Raw genomic sequence first — 17,048 nt, forward strand, 5'->3', positions numbered from 1 at the left:
GCTGGGCATGAGGTGGCTGAGCATGAGGTGGCTGAGCATGAGGTGGCTGGGCATGAGGTGGCTGGGCATGCGGTGGCTGGGCATGAGGTGGCTGGGCATGAGGTGGCTGAGCATGAGGTGGCTGGGCATGAGGTGGCTGAGCATGAGGTGGCTGGGCGTGAGGTGGCTGAGCATGAGGTGGCTGAGCATGTGGTGGCTGGGCATGAGGTGGCTGGGCATGAGGTGGCTGAGCATGTGGTGGCTGGGCATGTGGTGGCTGGGCATGAGGTGGCTGAGCATGAGGTGGCTGAGCATGAGGTGGCTGGGCATGTGGTGGCTGAGCATGAGGTGGCTGGGCGTGAGGTGGCTGAGCATGTGGTGGCTGGGCATGAGGTGGCTGAGCATGAGGTGGCTGGGCATGAGGTGGCTGGGCATGAGGTGGCTGGGCATGAGGTGGCTGGGCATGTGGTGGCTGGGCATGAGGTGGCTGGGCATGAGGTGGCTGGGCATGAGGTGGCTGAGCATGTGGTGGCTGGGCATGAGATGGCTGGGCATGAGGTGGCTGGGCATGTGGTGGCTGGGCATGTGGTGGCTGGGCATGAGGTGGCTGGGCATGAGGTGGCTGGGCATGAGGTGGCTGAGCATGTGGTGGCTGGGCATGAGGTGGCTGAGCATGTGGTGGCTGGGCATGAGGTGGCTGGGCATGAGGTGGCTGAGCATGAGGTGGCTGGGCATGAGGTGGCTGGGCATGAGGTGGCTGGGCATGAGGTGGCTGAGCATGTGGTGGCTGAGCATGAGGTGGCTGGGCATGAGGTGGCTGAGCATGAGGTGGCTGGGCATGTGGTGGCTGAGCATGAGGTGGCTGAGCATGAGGTGGCTGAGCATGAGGTGGCTGGGCATGAGGTGGCTGGGCATGAGGTGGCTGGGCATGAGGTGGCTGAGCATGAGGTGGCTGAGCATGAGGTGGCTGAGCATGAGGTGGCTGAGCATGCGGTGGCTGAGCATGAGGTGGCTGAGCATGAGGTGGCTGAGCATGAGGTGGCTGGGCATGAGGTGGCTGGGCATGAGGTGGCTGGGCATGTGGTGGCTGAGCATGAGGTGGCTGGGCATGAGGTGGCTGAGCATGAGGTGGCTGGGCATGAGGTGGCTGGGCATGAGGTTGCTGGGCATGAGGTGGCTGGGCATGAGGTGGCTGAGCATGAGGTGGCTGGGCATGAGGTGGCTGGGCATGAGGTGGCTGAGCATGAGGTGGCTGGGCATGAGGTGGCTGAGCATGAGGTGGCTGAGCATGAGGTGGCTGGGCATGAGGTGGCTGGGCATGAGGTGGCTGAGCATGAGGTGGCTGAGCATGAGGTGGCTGAGCATGAGGTGGCTGGGCATGAGGTGGATGGGCATGAGGTGGCTGAGCATGAGGTGGCTGGGCATGAGGTGGCTGGGCATGAGGTGGATGGGCATGAGGTGGCTGAGCATGAGGTGGCTGGGCATGAGGTGGCTGAGCATGAGGTGGCTGGGCATGAGGTGGCTGAGCATGAGGTGGCTGGGCATGAGGTGGCTGGGCATGAGGTGGCTGAGCATGAGGTGGCTGAGCATGAGGTGGCTGAGCATGAGGTGGCTGGGCATGAGGTGGCTGGGCATGAGGTGGCTGGGCATGAGGTGGCTGGGCATGTGGTGGCTGGGCATGAGGTGGCTGAGCATGAGGTGGCTGGGCATGAGGTGGCTGGGCATGAGGTGGCTGAGCATGAGGTGGCTGGGCATGTGGTGGCTGAGCATGAGGTGGCTGGGCATGAGGTGGCTGGGCATGAGGTGGCTGAGCATGAGGTGGCTGGGCATGAGGTGGCTGGGCATGAGGTGGCTGGGCATGAGGTGGCTGGGCATGCGGTGGCTGGGCATGAGGTGGCTGGGCATGAGGTGGCTGAGCATGAGGTGGCTGAGCATGAGGTGGCTGGGCATGTGGTGGCTGAGCATGAGGTGGCTGAGCATGAGGTGGCTGGGCATGAGGTGGCTGGGCATGCGGTGGCTGAGCATGAGGTGGCTGGGCATGCGGTGGCTGAGCATGAGGTGGCTGGGCATGAGGTGGCTGGGCATGCGGTGGCTGGGCATGAGGTGGCTGAGCATGAGGTGGCTGGGCATGAGGTGGCTGGGCATGAGGTGGCTGGGCATGAGGTGGCTGGGCATGAGGTGGCTGGGCATGAGGTGGCTGGGCATGAGGTGGCTGGGCATGAGGTGGCTGAGCATGAGGTGGCTGGGCATGAGGTGGCTGGGCATGAGGTGGCTGGGCATGAGGTGGCTGAGCATGAGGTGGCTGGGCATGAGGTGGCTGGGCATGAGGTGGCTGAGCATGAGGTGGCTGGGCATGAGGTGGCTGAGCATGTGGTGGCTGAGCATGTGGTGGCTGGGCATGAGGTGGCTGAGCATGAGGTGGCTGGGCATGAGGTGGCTGGGCATGAGGTGGCTGAGCATGTGGTGGCTGGGCATGAGGTGGCTGAGCATGCGGTGGCTGGGCATGTGGTGGCTGGGCATGTGGTGGCTGGGCATGTGGTGGCTGGGCATGTGGTGGCTGGGCATGAGGTGGCTGAGCATGAGGTGGCTGGGCATGTGGTGGCTGGGCATGTGGTGGCTGAGCATGAGGTGGCTGAGCATGCGGTGGCTGGGCATGTGGTGGCTGGGCATGTGGTGGCTGGGCATGAGGTGGCTGAGCATGCGGTGGCTGGGCATGCGGTGGCTGGGCATGAGGTGGCTGGGCATGCGGTGGCTGGGCATGTGGTGGCTGGGCATGAGGTGGCTGGGCATGCGGTGGCTGGGCATGTGGTGGCTGAGCATGAGGTGGCTGAGCATGAGGTGGCTGAGCATGAGGTGGCTGAGCATGAAGGTGGCTGAGCATGAGGTGGCTGAGCATGAGGTGGCTGAGCATGAGGTGGCTGGGCATGTGGTGGCTGAGCATGAGGTGGCTGAGCATGAGGTGGCTGAGCATGTGGTGGCTGAGCATGAGGTGGCTGAGCATGAGGTGGCTGGGCATGCGGTGGCTGAGCATGAGGTGGTTGGGCATGTGGTGGCTGAGCATGAGGTGGCTGAGCATGAGGTGGCTGGGCATGCGGTGGCTGGGCATGAGGTGGCTGGGCATGAGGTGGCTGGGCATGAGGTGGCTGAGCATGTGGTGGCTGGGCATGTGGTGGCTGGGCATGAGGTGGCTGGGCATGTGGTGGCTGAGCATGAGGTGGCTGGGCATGAGGTGGCTGGGCATGAGGTGGCTGGGCATGAGGTGGCTGAGCATGTGGTGGCTGGGCATGAGGTGGCTGAGCATGAGGTGGCTGGGCATGCGGTGGCTGAGCATGAGGTGGCTGAGCATGAGGTGGCTGGGCATGTGGTGGCTGGGCATGAGGTGGCTGGGCATGAGGTGGCTGGGCATGTGGTGGCTGAGCATGAGGTGGCTGGGCATGAGGTGGCTGGGCATGAGGTGGCTGGGCATGTGGTGGCTGGGCATGCGGTGGCTGGGCATGCGGTGGCTGGGCATGAGGTGGCTGAGCATGAGGTGGCTGGGCATGCGGTGGCTGGGCATGAGGTGGCTGAGCATGAGGTGGCTGGGCATGAGGTGGCTGAGCATGAGGTGGCTGGGCATGTGGTGGCTGGGCATGCGGTGGCTGGGCATGCGGTGGCTGGGCATGAGGTGGCTGAGCATGAGGTCGCTGGGCATGCGGTGGCTGGGCATGAGGTGGCTGAGCATGAGGTGGCTGGGCATGAGGTGGCTGAGCATGAGGTGGCTGAGCATGAGGTGGCTGGGCATGTGGTGGCTGGGCATGAGGTGGCTGGGCATGTGGTGGCTGAGCATGAGGTGGCTGGGCATGAGGTGGCTGGGCATGCGGTGGCTGAGCATGAGGTGGCTGGGCATGAGGTGGCTGGGCATGCGGTGGCTGAGCATGAGGTGGCTGGGCATGAGGTGGCTGGGCATGTGGTGGCTGAGCATGTGGTGGCTGGGCATGCGGTGGCTGGGCATGAGGTGGCTGGGCATGAGGTGGCTGAGCATGCGGTGGCTGGGCATGAGGTGGCTGAGCATGAGGTGGCTGAGCATGAGGTGGCTGGGCATGAGGTGGCTGAGCATGAGGTGGCTGAGCATGAGGTGGCTGGGCATGAGGTGGCTGAGCATGAGGTGGCTGAGCATGAGGTGGCTGGGCATGAGGTGGCTGAGCATGAGGTGGCTGAGCATGAGGTGGCTGAGCATGAGGTGGCTGAGCATGTGGTGGCTGAGCATGAGGTGGCTGGGCATGAGGTGGCTGAGCATGAGGTGGCTGAGCATGAGGTGGCTGGACATGAGGTGGCTGGGCATGAGGTGGCTGAGCATGAGGTGGCTGAGCATGAGGTGGCTGGGCATGAGGTGGCTGGGCATGAGGTGGCTGGACATGAGGTGGCTGGGCATGAGGTGGCTGGGCATGAGGTGGCTGAGCATGAGGTGGCTGAGCATGAGGTGGCTGGGCATGAGGTGGCTGGGCATGAGGTGGCTGGACATGAGGTGGCTGGGCATGAGGTGGCTGGGCATGAGGTGGCTGAGCATGAGGTGGCTGGGCATGAGGTGGCTGAGCATGAGGTGGCTGGACATGAGGTGGCTGGGCATGAGGTGGCTGAGCATGAGGTGGCTGGGCATGAGGTGGCTGGGCATGAGGTGGCTGGGCATGAGGTGGCTGAGCATGAGGTGGCTGAGCATGAGGTGGCTGAGCATGAGGTGGCTGAGCATGAGGTGGCTGGGCATGAGGTGGATGAGCATGAGGTGGCTGGGCATGTGGTGGCTGAGCATGAGGTGGCTGAGCATGAGGTGGCTGGGCATGAGGTGGCTGGGCATGAGGTGGCTGAGCATGAGGTGGCTGGGCATGTGGTGGCTGAGCATGAGGTGGCTGAGCATGAGGTGGCTGGGCATGAGGTGGCTGGGCATGAGGTGGCTGAGCATGAGGTGGCTGAGCATGAGGTGGCTGAGCATGAGGTGGCTGGGCATGAGGTGGCTGAGCATGAGGTGGCTGAGCATGAGGTGGCTGGGCATGTGGTGGCTGAGCATGAGGTGGCTGGGCATGTGGTGGCTGAGCATGAGGTGGCTGAGCATGAGGTGGCTGGGCATGAGGTGGCTGGGCATGAGGTGGCTGGGCATGAGGTGGCTGAGCATGAGGTGGCTGAGCATGAGGTGGCTGGGCATGTGGTGGCTGGGCATGAGGTGGCTGGGCATGTGGTGGCTGAGCATGAGGTGGCTGAGCATGAGGTGGCTGGGCATGTGGTGGCTGAGCATGAGGTGGCTGGGCATGAGGTGGCTGGGCATGTGGTGGCTGAGCATGAGGTGGCTGAGCATGTGGTGGCTGGGCATGCGGTGGCTGAGCATGAGGTGGCTGGGCATGAGGTGGCTGGGCATGTGGTGGCTGGGCATGAGGTGGCTGAGCATGAGGTGGCTGAGCATGAGGTGGCTGGGCATGTGGTGGCTGAGCATGAGGTGGCTGAGCATGAGGTGGCTGGGCATGAGGTGGCTGGGCATGAGGTGGCTGAGCATGAGGTGGCTGGGCATGTGGTGGCTGGGCATGAGGTGGCTGGGCATGTGGTGGCTGGGCATGAGGTGGCTGGGCATGTGGTGGCTGAGCATGAGGTGGCTGAGCATGAGGTGGCTGGGCATGTGGTGGCTGGGCATGAGGTGGCTGGGCATGTGGTGGCTGGGCATGAGGTGGCTGAGCATGTGGTGGCTGAGCATGAGGTGGCTGGGCATGAGGTGGCTGGGCATGAGGTGGCTGAGCATGCGGTGGCTGAGCATGAGGTGGCTGAGCATGCGGTGGCTGGGCATGAGGTGGCTGAGCATGAGGTGGCTGGGCATGAGGTGGCTGAGCATGAGGTGGCTGAGCATGAGGTGGCTGGGCATGAGGTGGCTGAGCATGAGGTGGCTGGGCATGAGGTGGCTGGGCATGTGGTGGCTGAGCATGAGGTGGCTGAGCATGAGGTGGCTGGGCATGAGGTGGCTGAGCATGAGGTGACTGAGCATGAGGTGGCTGGGCATGTGGTGGCTGGGCATGAGGTGGCTGAGCATGAGGTGGCTGAGCATGAGGTGGCTGGGCATGAGGTGGCTGGGCATGCGGTGGCTGAGCATGAGGTGGCTGGGCATGAGGTGGCTGGGCATGAGGTGGCTGGGCATGAGGTGGCTGAGCATGTGGTGGCTGAGCATGAGGTGGCTGGGCATGAGGTGGCTGGGCATGAGGTGGCTGAGCATGTGGTGGCTGAGCATGAGGTGGCTGGGCATGAGGTGGCTGGGCATGAGGTGGCTGGGCATGAGGTGGCTGAGCATGAGGTGGCTGAGCATGAGGTGGCTGAGCATGAGGTGGCTGGGCATGAGGTGGCTGAGCATGAGGTGGCTGAGCATGAGGTGGCTGGGCATGAGGTGGCTGAGCATGAGGTGGCTGAGCATGAGGTGGCTGAGCATGAGGTGGCTGGGCATGCGGTGGCTGAGCATGAGGTGGCTGGGCATGAGGTGGCTGAGCATGAGGTGGCTGGGCATGAGGTGGCTGAGCATGAGGTGGCTGAGCATGAGGTGGCTGAGCATGAGGTGGCTGGGCATGTGGTGGCTGAGCATGAGGTGGCTGGGCATGAGGTGGCTGAGCATGAGGTGGCTGGGCATGAGGTGGCTGGGCATGAGGTGGCTGGGCATGAGGTGGCTGAGCATGAGGTGGCTGGGCATGAGGTGGCTGGGCATGAGGTGGCTGAGCATGAGGTGGCTGGGCATGAGGTGGCTGGGCATGAGGTGGCTGGGCATGAGGTGGCTGGGCATGAGGTGGCTGGGCATGCGGTGGCTGAGCATGAGGTGGCTGAGCATGAGGTGGCTGAGCATGAGGTGGCTGGGCATGAGGTGGCTGGGCATGAGGTGGCTGGGCATGAGGTGGCTGAGCATGAGGTGGCTGGGCATGAGGTGGCTGGGCATGAGGTGGCTGGGCATGAGGTGGCTGAGCATGAGGTGGCTGAGCATGTGGTGGCTGGGCATGAGGTGGCTGAGCATGAGGTGGCTGAGCATGAGGTGGCTGAGCATGAGGTGGCTGGGCATGAGGTGGCTGGGCATGAGGTGGCTGAGCATGAGGTGGCTGGGCATGCGGTGGCTGGGCATGAGGTGGCTGGGCATGAGGTGGCTGAGCATGAGGTGGCTGGGCATGAGGTGGCTGAGCATGAGGTGGCTGAGCATGTGGTGGCTGGGCATGAGGTGGCTGAGCATGAGGTGGCTGAGCATGAGGTGGCTGAGCATGAGGTGGCTGGGCATGAGGTGGCTGGGCATGAGGTGGCTGAGCATGAGGTGGCTGGGCATGCGGTGGCTGGGCATGAGGTGGCTGGGCATGAGGTGGCTGAGCATGAGGTGGCTGGGCATGCGGTGGCTGGGCATGAGGTGGCTGAGCATGAGGTAGCTGGGCATGAGGTGGCTGAGCATGAGGTGGCTGGGCATGAGGTGGCTGGGCATGAGGTGGCTGAGCATGAGGTGGCTGAGCATGAGGTGGCTGGGCATGAGGTGGCTGGGCATGAGGTGGCTGAGCATGAGGTGGCTGAGCATGAGGTGGCTGGGCATGAGGTGGCTGGGCATGAGGTGGCTGGGCATGAGGTGGCTGGGCATGAGGTGGCTGAGCATGAGGTGGCTGGGCATGTGGTGGCTGGGCATGCGGTGGCTGAGCATGTGGTGGCTGAGCATGAGGTGGCTGGGCATGAGGTGGCTGGGCATGAGGTGGCTGAGCATGAGGTGGCTGGGCATGAGGTGGCTGGGCATGAGGTGGCTGAGCATGAGGTGGCTGGGCATGTGGTGGCTGAGCATGAGGTGGCTGGGCATGAGGTGGCTGGGCATGAGGTGGCTGAGCATGTGGTGGCTGAGCATGAGGTGGCTGAGCATGAGGTGGCTGGGCATGAGGTGGCTGGGCATGTGGTGGCTGGGCATGCGGTGGCTGAGCATGTGGTGGCTGAGCATGAGGTGGCTGAGCATGAGGTGGCTGGGCATGAGGTGGCTGAGCATGAGGTGGCTGGGCATGTGGTGGCTGAGCATGAGGTGGCTGGGCATGAGGTGGCTGGGCATGAGGTGGCTGGGCATGAGGTGGCTGGGCATGAGGTGGCTGGGCATGCGGTGGCTGGGCATGAGGTGGATGGGCATGAGGTGGCTGAGCATGAGGTGGCTGAGCATGAGGTGGATGGGCATGAGGTGGCTGAGCATGAGGTGGCTGGGCATGAGGTGGCTGGGCATGAGGTGGCTGGGCATGAGGTGGCTGGGCATGAGGTGGCTGGGCATGAGGTGGCTGGGCATGAGGTGGATGGGCATGAGGTGGCTGAGCATGAGGTGGCTGAGCATGAGGTGGCTGAGCATGAGGTGGCTGGGCATGAGGTGGCTGAGCATGAGGTGGCTGGGCATGAGGTGGCTGAGCATGAGGTGGCTGGGCATGTGGTGGCTGAGCATGAGGTGGCTGGGCATGAGGTGGCTGGGCATGAGGTGGCTGAGCATGAGGTGGCTGGGCATGTGGTGGCTGGGCATGAGGTGGCTGGGCATGTGGTGGCTGGGCATGTGGTGGCTGGGCATGCGGTGGCTGAGCATGTGGTGGCTGGGCATGAGGTGGCTGGGCATGAGGTGGCTGGGCATGAGGTGGCTGGGCATGAGGTGGCTGGGCATGTGGTGGCTGGGCATGAGGTGGCTGGGCATGAGGTGGCTGGGCATGTGGTGGCTGAGCATGAGGTGGCTGGGCATGTGGTGGCTGGGCATGTGGTGGCTGGGCATGAGGTGGCTGAGCATGTGGTGGCTGGGCATGAGGTGGCTGGGCATGAGGTGGCTGGGCATGAGGTGGCTGGGCATGCGGTGGCTGAGCATGAGGTGGCTGGGCATGAGGTGGCTGGGCATGAGGTGACTGAGCATGTGGTGGCTGGGCATGAGGTGGCTGGGCATGAGGTGGCTGGGCATGAGGTGGCTGGGCATGAGGTGGCTGAACATGCGGTGACTGAGCATGAGGTGGCTGGGCATGAGGTGGCTGGGCATGAGGTGGCTGGGCATGAGGTGGCTGGGCATGAGGTGGCTGGGCATGAGGTGGCTGGGCATGAGGTGGCTGGGCATGAGGTGGCTGAGCATGAGGTGGCTGGGCATGAGGTGGCTGGGCATGAGGTGGCTGGGCATGAGGTGGCTGGGCATGAGGTGGCTGAGCATGAGGTGGCTGGGCATGTGGTGGCTGGGCATGAGGTGGCTGGGCATGAGGTGGCTGAGCATGAGGTGGCTGGGCATGAGGTGGCTGGGCATGTGGTGGCTGAGCATGTGGTGGCTGGGCATGAGGTGGCTGAGCATGAGGTGGCTGAGCATGAGGTGGCTGGGCATGAGGTGGCTGGGCATGAGGTGGCTGAGCATGAGGTGGCTGGGCATGAGGTGGCTGAGCATGTGGTGGCTGAGCATGAGGTGGCTGAGCATGAGGTGGCTGAGCATGAGGTGGCTGGGCATGAGGTGGCTGGGCATGAGGTGGCTGAGCATGAGGTGGCTGGGCATGAGGTGGCTGAGCATGAGGTGGCTGGGCATGAGGTGGCTGGGCATGAGGTGGCTGAGCATGAGGTGGCTGGGCATGAGGTGGCTGGGCATGAGGTGGCTGGGCATGAGGTGGCTGGGCATGAGGTGGCTGAGCATGAGGTGGCTGAGCATGAGGTGGCTGAGCATGAGGTGGCTGGGCATGAGGTGGCTGGGCATGAGGTGGCTGGGCATGAGGTGGCTGGGCATGAGGTGGCTGAGCATGAGGTGGCTGAGCATGAGGTGGCTGAGCATGAGGTGGCTGGGCATGAGGTGGCTGGGCATGAGGTGGCTGGGCATGAGGTGGCTGAGCATGAGGTGGCTGAGCATGAGGTGGCTGAGCATGAGGTGGCTGGGCATGAGGTGGCTGGGCATGAGGTGGCTGAGCATGAGGTGGCTGGGCATGAGGTGGCTGGGCATGAGGTGGCTGAGCATGAGGTGGCTGGGCATGAGGTGGCTGGGCATGAGGTGGCTGAGCATGTGGTGGCTGAGCATGAGGTGGCTGAGCATGTGGTGGCTGAGCATGAGGTGGCTGGGCATGAGGTGGCTGAGCATGAGGTGGCTGGGCATGTGGTGGCTGAGCATGTGGTGGCTGGGCATGTGGTGGCTGAGCATGAGGTGGCTGGGCATGAGGTGGCTGAGCATGAGGTGGCTGAGCATGAGGTGGCTGAGCATGAGGTGGCTGGGCATGAGGTGGCTGGGCATGAGGTGGCTGAGCATGAGGTGGCTGGGCATGAGGTGGCTGGGCATGTGGTGGCTGGGCATGAGGTGGCTGGGCATGAGGTGGCTGAGCATGAGGTGGCTGAGCATGAGGTGGCTGGGCATGAGGTGGCTGAGCATGAGGTGGCTGGGCATGAGGTGGCTGAGCATGAGGTGGCTGGGCATGTGGTGGCTGAGCATGTGGTGGCTGGGCATGAGGTGGCTGAGCATGAGGTGGCTGAGCATGCGGTGGCTGGGCATGAGGTGGCTGAGCATGAGGTGGCTGAGCATGAGGTGGCTGGGCATGAGGTGGCTGGGCATGAGGTGGCTGAGCATGAGGTGGCTGGGCATGAGGTGGCTGAGCATGAGGTGGCTGGGCATGAGGTGGCTGGGCATGATGTGGCTGAGCATGAGGTGGCTGGGCATGAGGTGGCTGAGCATGCGGTGGCTGAGCATGAGGTGGCTGAGCATGAGGTGGCTGGGCATGAGGTGGCTGGGCATGAGGTGGCTGAGCATGCGGTGGCTGAGCATGAGGTGGCTGAGCATGTGGTGGCTGAGCATGAGGTGGCTGGGCATGAGGTGGCTGAGCATGTGGTGGCTGGGCATGAGGTGGCTGGGCATGTGGTGGCTGAGCATGAGGTGGCTGGGCATGAGGTGGCTGAGCATGAGGTGGCTGGGCATGAGGTGGCTGGGCATGTGGTGGCTGGGCATGAGGTGGCTGAGCATGCGGTGGCTGGGCATGAGGTGGCTGAGCATGAGGTGACTGGGCATGAGGTGGCTGAGCATGAGGTGGCTGGGCATGAGGTGGCTGGACATGAGGTGGCTGGGCATGAGGTGGCTGAGCATGAGGTGGCTGGGCATGAGGTGGCTGAGCATGAGGTGGCTGGGCATGAGGTGGCTGAGCATGTGGTGGCTGGGCATGAGGTGGCTGAGCATGAGGTGGCTGGGCATGAGGTGGCTGGGCATGAGGTGGCTGGACATGAGGTGGCTGGGCATGCGGTGGCTGGGCATGAGGTGGCTGGGCATGAGGTGGCTGAGCATGAGGTGGCTGGGCATGAGGTGGCTGAGCATGTGGTGGCTGGGCATGAGGTGGCTGGGCATGAGGTGGCTGAGCATGTGGTGGCTGGGCATGAGGTGGCTGGGCATGAGGTGGCTGAGCATGCGGTGGCTGGGCATGAGGTGGCTGAGCATGAGGTGACTGGGCATGCGGTGGCTGAGCATGAGGTGGCTGGGCATGAGGTGGCTGGGCATGAGGTGGCTGAGCATGAGGTGACTGAGCATGAGGTGGCTGAGCATGAGGTGGCTGGGCATGAGGTGGCTGAGCATGAGGTGGCTGGGCATGAGGTGGCTGGGCATGAGGTGGCTGAGCATGAGGTGGCTGGACATGAGGTGGCTGGGCATGCGGTGGCTGGGCATGAGGTGGCTGGGCATGAGGTGGCTGAGCATGAGGTGGCTGGGCATGAGGTGGCTGAGCATGAGGTGGCTGGACATGAGGTGGCTGGGCATGAGGTGGCTGAGCATGAGGTGGCTGGACATGAGGTGGCTGGGCATGCGGTGGCTGGGCATGAGGTGGCTGGGCATGAGGTGGCTGGGCATGAGGTGGCTGGGCATGAGGTGGCTGAGCATGAGGTGGCTGGACATGAGGTGGCTGGGCATGAGGTGGCTGGGCATGAGGTGGCTGGGAATGTGGTGGCTGAGCATGAGGTGGCTGGGCATGAGGTGGCTGGGCATGAGGTGGCTGGGCATGAGGTGGCTGGGCATGAGGTGGCTGGGCATGAGGTGGCTGGGCATGAGGTGGCTGGGAATGTGGTGGCTGAGCATGAGGTGGCTGGGCATGAGGTGGCTGGGCATGAGGTGGCTGGGCATGAGGTGGCTGGGAATGTGGTGGCTGGGCATGAGGTGGCTGGGCATGAGGTGGCTGGGCATGAGGTGGCTGGGCATGAGGTGGCTGGGCATGAGGTGGCTGGGCATGAGGTGGCTGGGCATGAGGTGGCTGGGCATGAGGTGGCTGGGCATGAGGTGGCTGGGCATGAGGTGGCTGAGCATGAGGTGGCTGGGCATGAGGTGGCTGGGCATGAGGTGGCTGGGCATGAGGTGGCTGGGCATGAGGTGGCTGGGCATGAGGTGGCTGGGCATGAGGTGGCTGGGCATGAGGTGGCTGAGCATGTGGTGGCTGGGCATGAGGTGGCTGAGCATGAGGTGGCTGAGCATGAGGTGGCTGGGCATGAGGTGGCTGAGCATGAGGTGGCTGAGCATGAGGTGGCTGAGCATGAGGTGGCTGAGCATGTGGTGGCTGAGCATGAGGTGGCTGAGCATGTGGTGGCTGAGCATGAGGTGGCTGGGCATGAGGTGGCTGAGCATGAGGTGGCTGGGCATGTGGTGGCTGAGCATGTGGTGGCTGGGCATGTGGTGGCTGAGCATGAGGTGGCTGGGCATGAGGTGGCTGAGCATGCGGTGGCTGGGCATGAGGTGGCTGAGCATGAGGTGGCTGGGCATGTGGTGGCTGGGCATGAGGTGGCTGAGCATGAGGTGGCTGAGCATGTGGTGGCTGAGCATGAGGTGGCTGGGCATGCGGTGGCTGGACATGCGTTGGCTGGGCATGCGGTGGCTGGACATGCGTTGGCTGGGCATGTGGTGGCTGGGCATGAGGTGGCTGAGCATGAGGTGGCTGGGCATGTGGTGGCTGGGGGTGCGGTGGCTGGGGCATGCGGTGGCTGGGCATGCGGTGGCTGGGCATGCGGTGGCTGGGCATGCGGTGGCTGGGCATGCGGTGGCTGGGCATGCGGTGGCTGGGGCATGCGGTGGCTGGGGCATGCGGTGGCTGGGGCATGCGGTGGCTGGGGCATGCGGTGGCTGGGGCATGCGGTGGCTGGGCATGCGGTGGCTGGGGCATGCGGTGGCTGGGGCATGCGGTGGCTGGGGCATGCGGTGGCTGGGGAATGCGGTGGCTGGGGGTGCGGTGGCTGGGGGTGCGGTGGCTGGGGGTGCGGTGGCTGGGCATGCGGTGGCTGGGCATGCGGTGGCTGGGCATGCGGTGGCTGGGCATGCGGGCTACATGACCCAGCCAAAAGCAACCTCCTTGCCCTGCCGGAAGAGCTCGCCGACAATGGGGGACTGTGTCCAGACCTTAAAACAGAGACATCCAAACTTTTTGCAAAAAGGGCCAAATTTGATAAAGTGAAGATGCCCGGGGGCCAATAGTTCCTTCTGACATTTTTTTAACCACAAAAGTTACGTGAAAATACACACTGTCATAAAACAATTTTCATTGCCACAATTAACTTTATTTTTCAAATGACAATGGAACCAAATATAAGCCACTCAGGCAGACGGGAACAACTCTAAAAACACAATTCTGCCTTTCATTCAGTCAGATAACATTGAACAAACTGTAGAGAATACCTTAAATTTCCATGAGTTAAATATCTTTGCCTCATGAACATTTTAAACAGGAGTTATAAGTAATGCAAAGTGGTCTGTTATCATTAAACTTTTAAATGAGTCAATTTTGCCCTTGCCTTTTACAAGATCTTTCAGAAAGCAATGTGTCACATCTACAGGTACATAACATCAACAGTAATAACCAATCTTATTCAAGAGTTTAATAAAAACAAGTGCCATAAGTCAAAGTGCATTAGTGTGCTTTAGGCTTTTCACTGTTAATAGTGACAGATGTTACCGTTCAAAACACTCAATTTCAGATTGATCAAGGAACAGATAACTTACTGACACTAATTAGAAGGGTGATACTGAGATCTAGATTTCAGTAAAGGGCAGTGGTTGAGATCCGTAAAATGTCACGCAAAGTGGCAGTCACTCATCCTTGACCTCAATAGGTTCTTGTTAAAGTTCACGACTGAGAATGTTTTGCTCACGCAAATATGTGGAGCCGAATAAGCTCGGCATTTTCTTAGCGAATGACCCCATTTCTGGAAACCTGCTTTAGTCCAGCTGCCGGTAAAAGTCAACAAGATGTAATAAAGGACTCTTTCACTGTGTCTGTCTCCGTTGTCCTTTATTTGGGTTCTTACAACTTTGCCCCGCACGGCCCTCGCTCAGAGCCTTTTCCGCCTCCCGCTTGGCCGCTTGGCAGCTGCCGTCGCTCACGTAGCCTTTTCACCTCGCTCCCGATGCAGCCCCACCGCTGCTGGCTTTCCTCTCCGCCTCTCCGCCCCTATGCAGTCTCTCGGCTGCTCTCTCTGCAGCCCCACCGCTGCTCTCCGTCTCCCCCGTGCCCGGACACCGCTGGCCGACGGTGCCGAGTCCCGTCCTGTGGCGATCGCGCCACTCTCCACCCTCTGCCCTGCGTGGCCTCCTCCCTTCTTTATTCTCACACTCTCATCCCGTCTCTTCCGGTTCCCGCCCTTAAGAGCTTTCCCTTCTCCCCCACGTGACCTAACTCCTCCCCCCGTTACGTCATATCCGCGAGGCCGTTTACGCCCGCATTACAAAGAGAACGCTGCTGGTGTTTTCGGCGGCACTCATCGTCACACTGCAGCTCCAGCTGCAGCTGTGGAGGAGCATCATCAGGGTCCACGGAGAAGGGAGAAGAGAAAAGCAACATGTCCTTTCCAATAACTGCAAAGTCCCGAAAGCGTTTGTTAAATTCCACAGAAAGAGTTGCGATTGCTGTTGCATAACTCTTCATTTGCGCAACCGATGTTGTCCTGTGGGAAACTGTCAATGACCTCTTTCAAAGCTGGGAAGTGCACGGTGCAGGGCTCTGTTTGGGACAAGTGTCTTTGGAAAAGTTGCAGTTTGGTTCCAAAGGCCTTGATGTGAGCGTATAGCTGACTCACCACTGCATCTTTCCCTTGAAGATTAACATTCAGCGCATTCAGATGCTTCGTTATGTCAACCAAAAAAAGCCAGATTTGCCAGCCATACAGGATCGGACAGTTCTTCCATTGGTTGTCCCTTCTCACCCAAAAAATGTCCAATTTCCTCTTTGAGAGAGAAAAAATTAACCCGTAAAAACAAAGTTTTTCACTCTAAATCCTTTATATGCGTGGCGGCTAGAGTCCTCTCGTCCTCTGGCTTGAGATGGCTGCCACCTATGGGTCAGATGAATGGCTGCCACCATTAAGCAATTGGTCATTAAATATAATTTATTTTTTCCTAAAAAGTGTAAAACTTTGGAAATTTTTTTCTCACGAAAATACATTGTCACGCACAACGAGTCTGTGTGGAAAATGTCTGCTCGATTGGATCACAGGAAGTGGGTTAAAAAACGACCGAAAGATTTGCACGGTCGTAAGCAAGCAAGCAAGCACGCAAGCACGCAAGCAAGTGAACTTAATATAAAAGATTTAAAAATCGCTGCAGCGCGGACCCCAGACTTAGCCAACTCACATCGTTTTGATGTATTACGTCGCCGTATTCAGCCTGGATGTCACGCAAAAACTGCTGAAACTGTCGGTGGTATAGAAATTTAGAGCGAATATAATTGATTGCCTTTGCCACAAGGTTTCATAACATCGTCAAATTTGAGATGTTTGGCGCAGAGAGCCTGCTGGTGAATGATACAGTGAAGTTTAAAAGCGTTGCCTGCTTCTTCGCTGACTTTATTGCAGATCAGTGTGGACAATCCACTTCGCTCACCAGCCATGGCAGGCGCACCATCGGTAATGATCCCAGAAACGTTACTCCATGGTGGTTTCATATCATCAACAGCTTCACAAACAGAAACGAATAAATGTGTTCCTCTGGTTTGCTCTTTAAGGCTTTTGAGGTCAAGCAGCTCATCTGTCACGTTCATGTTGTCATCAACTCCTCTTGAAAAAATAAGTAGTTGTGCAGTGTCAGATGCATCGATGCTTTCATCGCAGGCTGATGAGAAATAATCAAAAGCCACTCCTCTGTCCCTCAGTTGTTTCTGAATATCTGACGATATGTCCTCAACTCTTCGTGCCACGGTGTTGCGTGCCAGGCAAACATGAATACATTCTTGCTTCTTCTCGGGGCAAATGTTCTCCACCATTTTCATGACACAGTCTTTGATAAACGCACCTTCAGTAAAAGGTTTGCCATGTTTAGCTATTAACATGGCCACTTCGTAGCTGGCTTTGGTGATGTTTTCCTTTGACTCACAGGCCCGCGTGAAGAATCGCTGTTGCAATGCCAGAGCAGCTTGAAGTTGCTTTACTTTTTCAGCGCGGTCACTCCCTGTTAGCTTGTCGTATGTTGTAGCATGTTAAGTCTCGTATTGTCTCTTTACGTTGAAATCCTTAAACAAGGCAACCGTCTCTTTACAAATCAGACAAACACAATTGCCTCGATTTCCAGTGAAGAAGTATTGTAATTCCCACCGCTCCTGAAAGCGACGGCCCCTCACTGTCAACTTTTCTCTTTTTTTTTGCAGTCGCCATGGCAGAAATGATTCAAGAAGGGTTCGTGGCACGGACGGAGAGCCAGAGGGCATTAGAAGGGTGCTACCACCGTGTGGCGGAAGGAGGAATTACATCTTTAAAGTGTTATGATGTATTTATTCTGACAGAGCTAGCGAGTCATAAGTAACACATTATAAGACCGACTTCGCCGACACACTGCTTGGTCTCCGTCACTCTTTATTCCCGTTGACGCTCGCTCTCCGCTGGTCCCGACAGCGGCGCAGCTGCTCCTCGCGCGCGCCCCGCATGCGCTCTCCCGTCAGTCACTCCGCTCCCCCGCTCCCGCATACCGCTGGCCGACGGTGTGCTCGAAGCTCCTCCAGCCACTTGGCTGATGGCGCGGATACCCTCCGGCCACCCAATGTGGTCCCGCTTCGTGACTCTACCAACTGACCCGGAGCCCTTCCGGGATCCCACCTATATTCCCTTCACCACGTAATCTGACCGCGGGCCGTGATTGGCCCGCGGGC

The 17,048-nt window shown here is 60.5% G+C and overlaps 1 protein-coding gene across 1 annotated transcript; it reads left to right on the forward strand.

Moving 5' to 3' along the window:
• The first annotated feature begins 982 nt into the window (after positions 1–982).
• Positions 983–11,301, forward strand: LOC144740750 (uncharacterized). The gene is made up of 6 exons (XM_078623497.1): positions 983–1,167; positions 4,274–4,513; positions 4,559–4,573; positions 10,979–11,023; positions 11,114–11,256; positions 11,294–11,301. The coding sequence occupies exons 1-6, from the start codon at positions 983–985 to the stop codon at positions 11,299–11,301; spliced, it is 636 nt and encodes a 211-aa protein (XP_078479623.1).
• The last annotated feature ends 5,747 nt before the right edge of the window (positions 11,302–17,048 follow it).

This window comes from Lampetra planeri, unplaced genomic scaffold (genome assembly GCF_965212315.1).
Source record: "Lampetra planeri unplaced genomic scaffold, kcLamPlan1.2.h2 scaffold_282, whole genome shotgun sequence".
Taxonomy (NCBI): domain Eukaryota; kingdom Metazoa; phylum Chordata; class Hyperoartia; order Petromyzontiformes; family Petromyzontidae; genus Lampetra; species Lampetra planeri.

Coding starts and splice junctions, on each gene's coding strand:
- LOC144740750 (XM_078623497.1), top strand. CDS start 983: ATGAGGTGGCTGAGCATGAGGTGGCTGAGCATGAGGTGGCTGGGCATG. Junction 1,168..4,273: donor ATGAGGTGGCTGGGCATGAG/GTGGCTGAGCAT, acceptor GCTGAGCATGAG/GTGGCTGGACATGAGGTGGC. Junction 11,024..11,113: donor ATGAGGTGGCTGGGCATGAG/GTGGCTGAGCAT, acceptor GCTGGGCATGAG/GTGGCTGAGCATGAGGTGGC.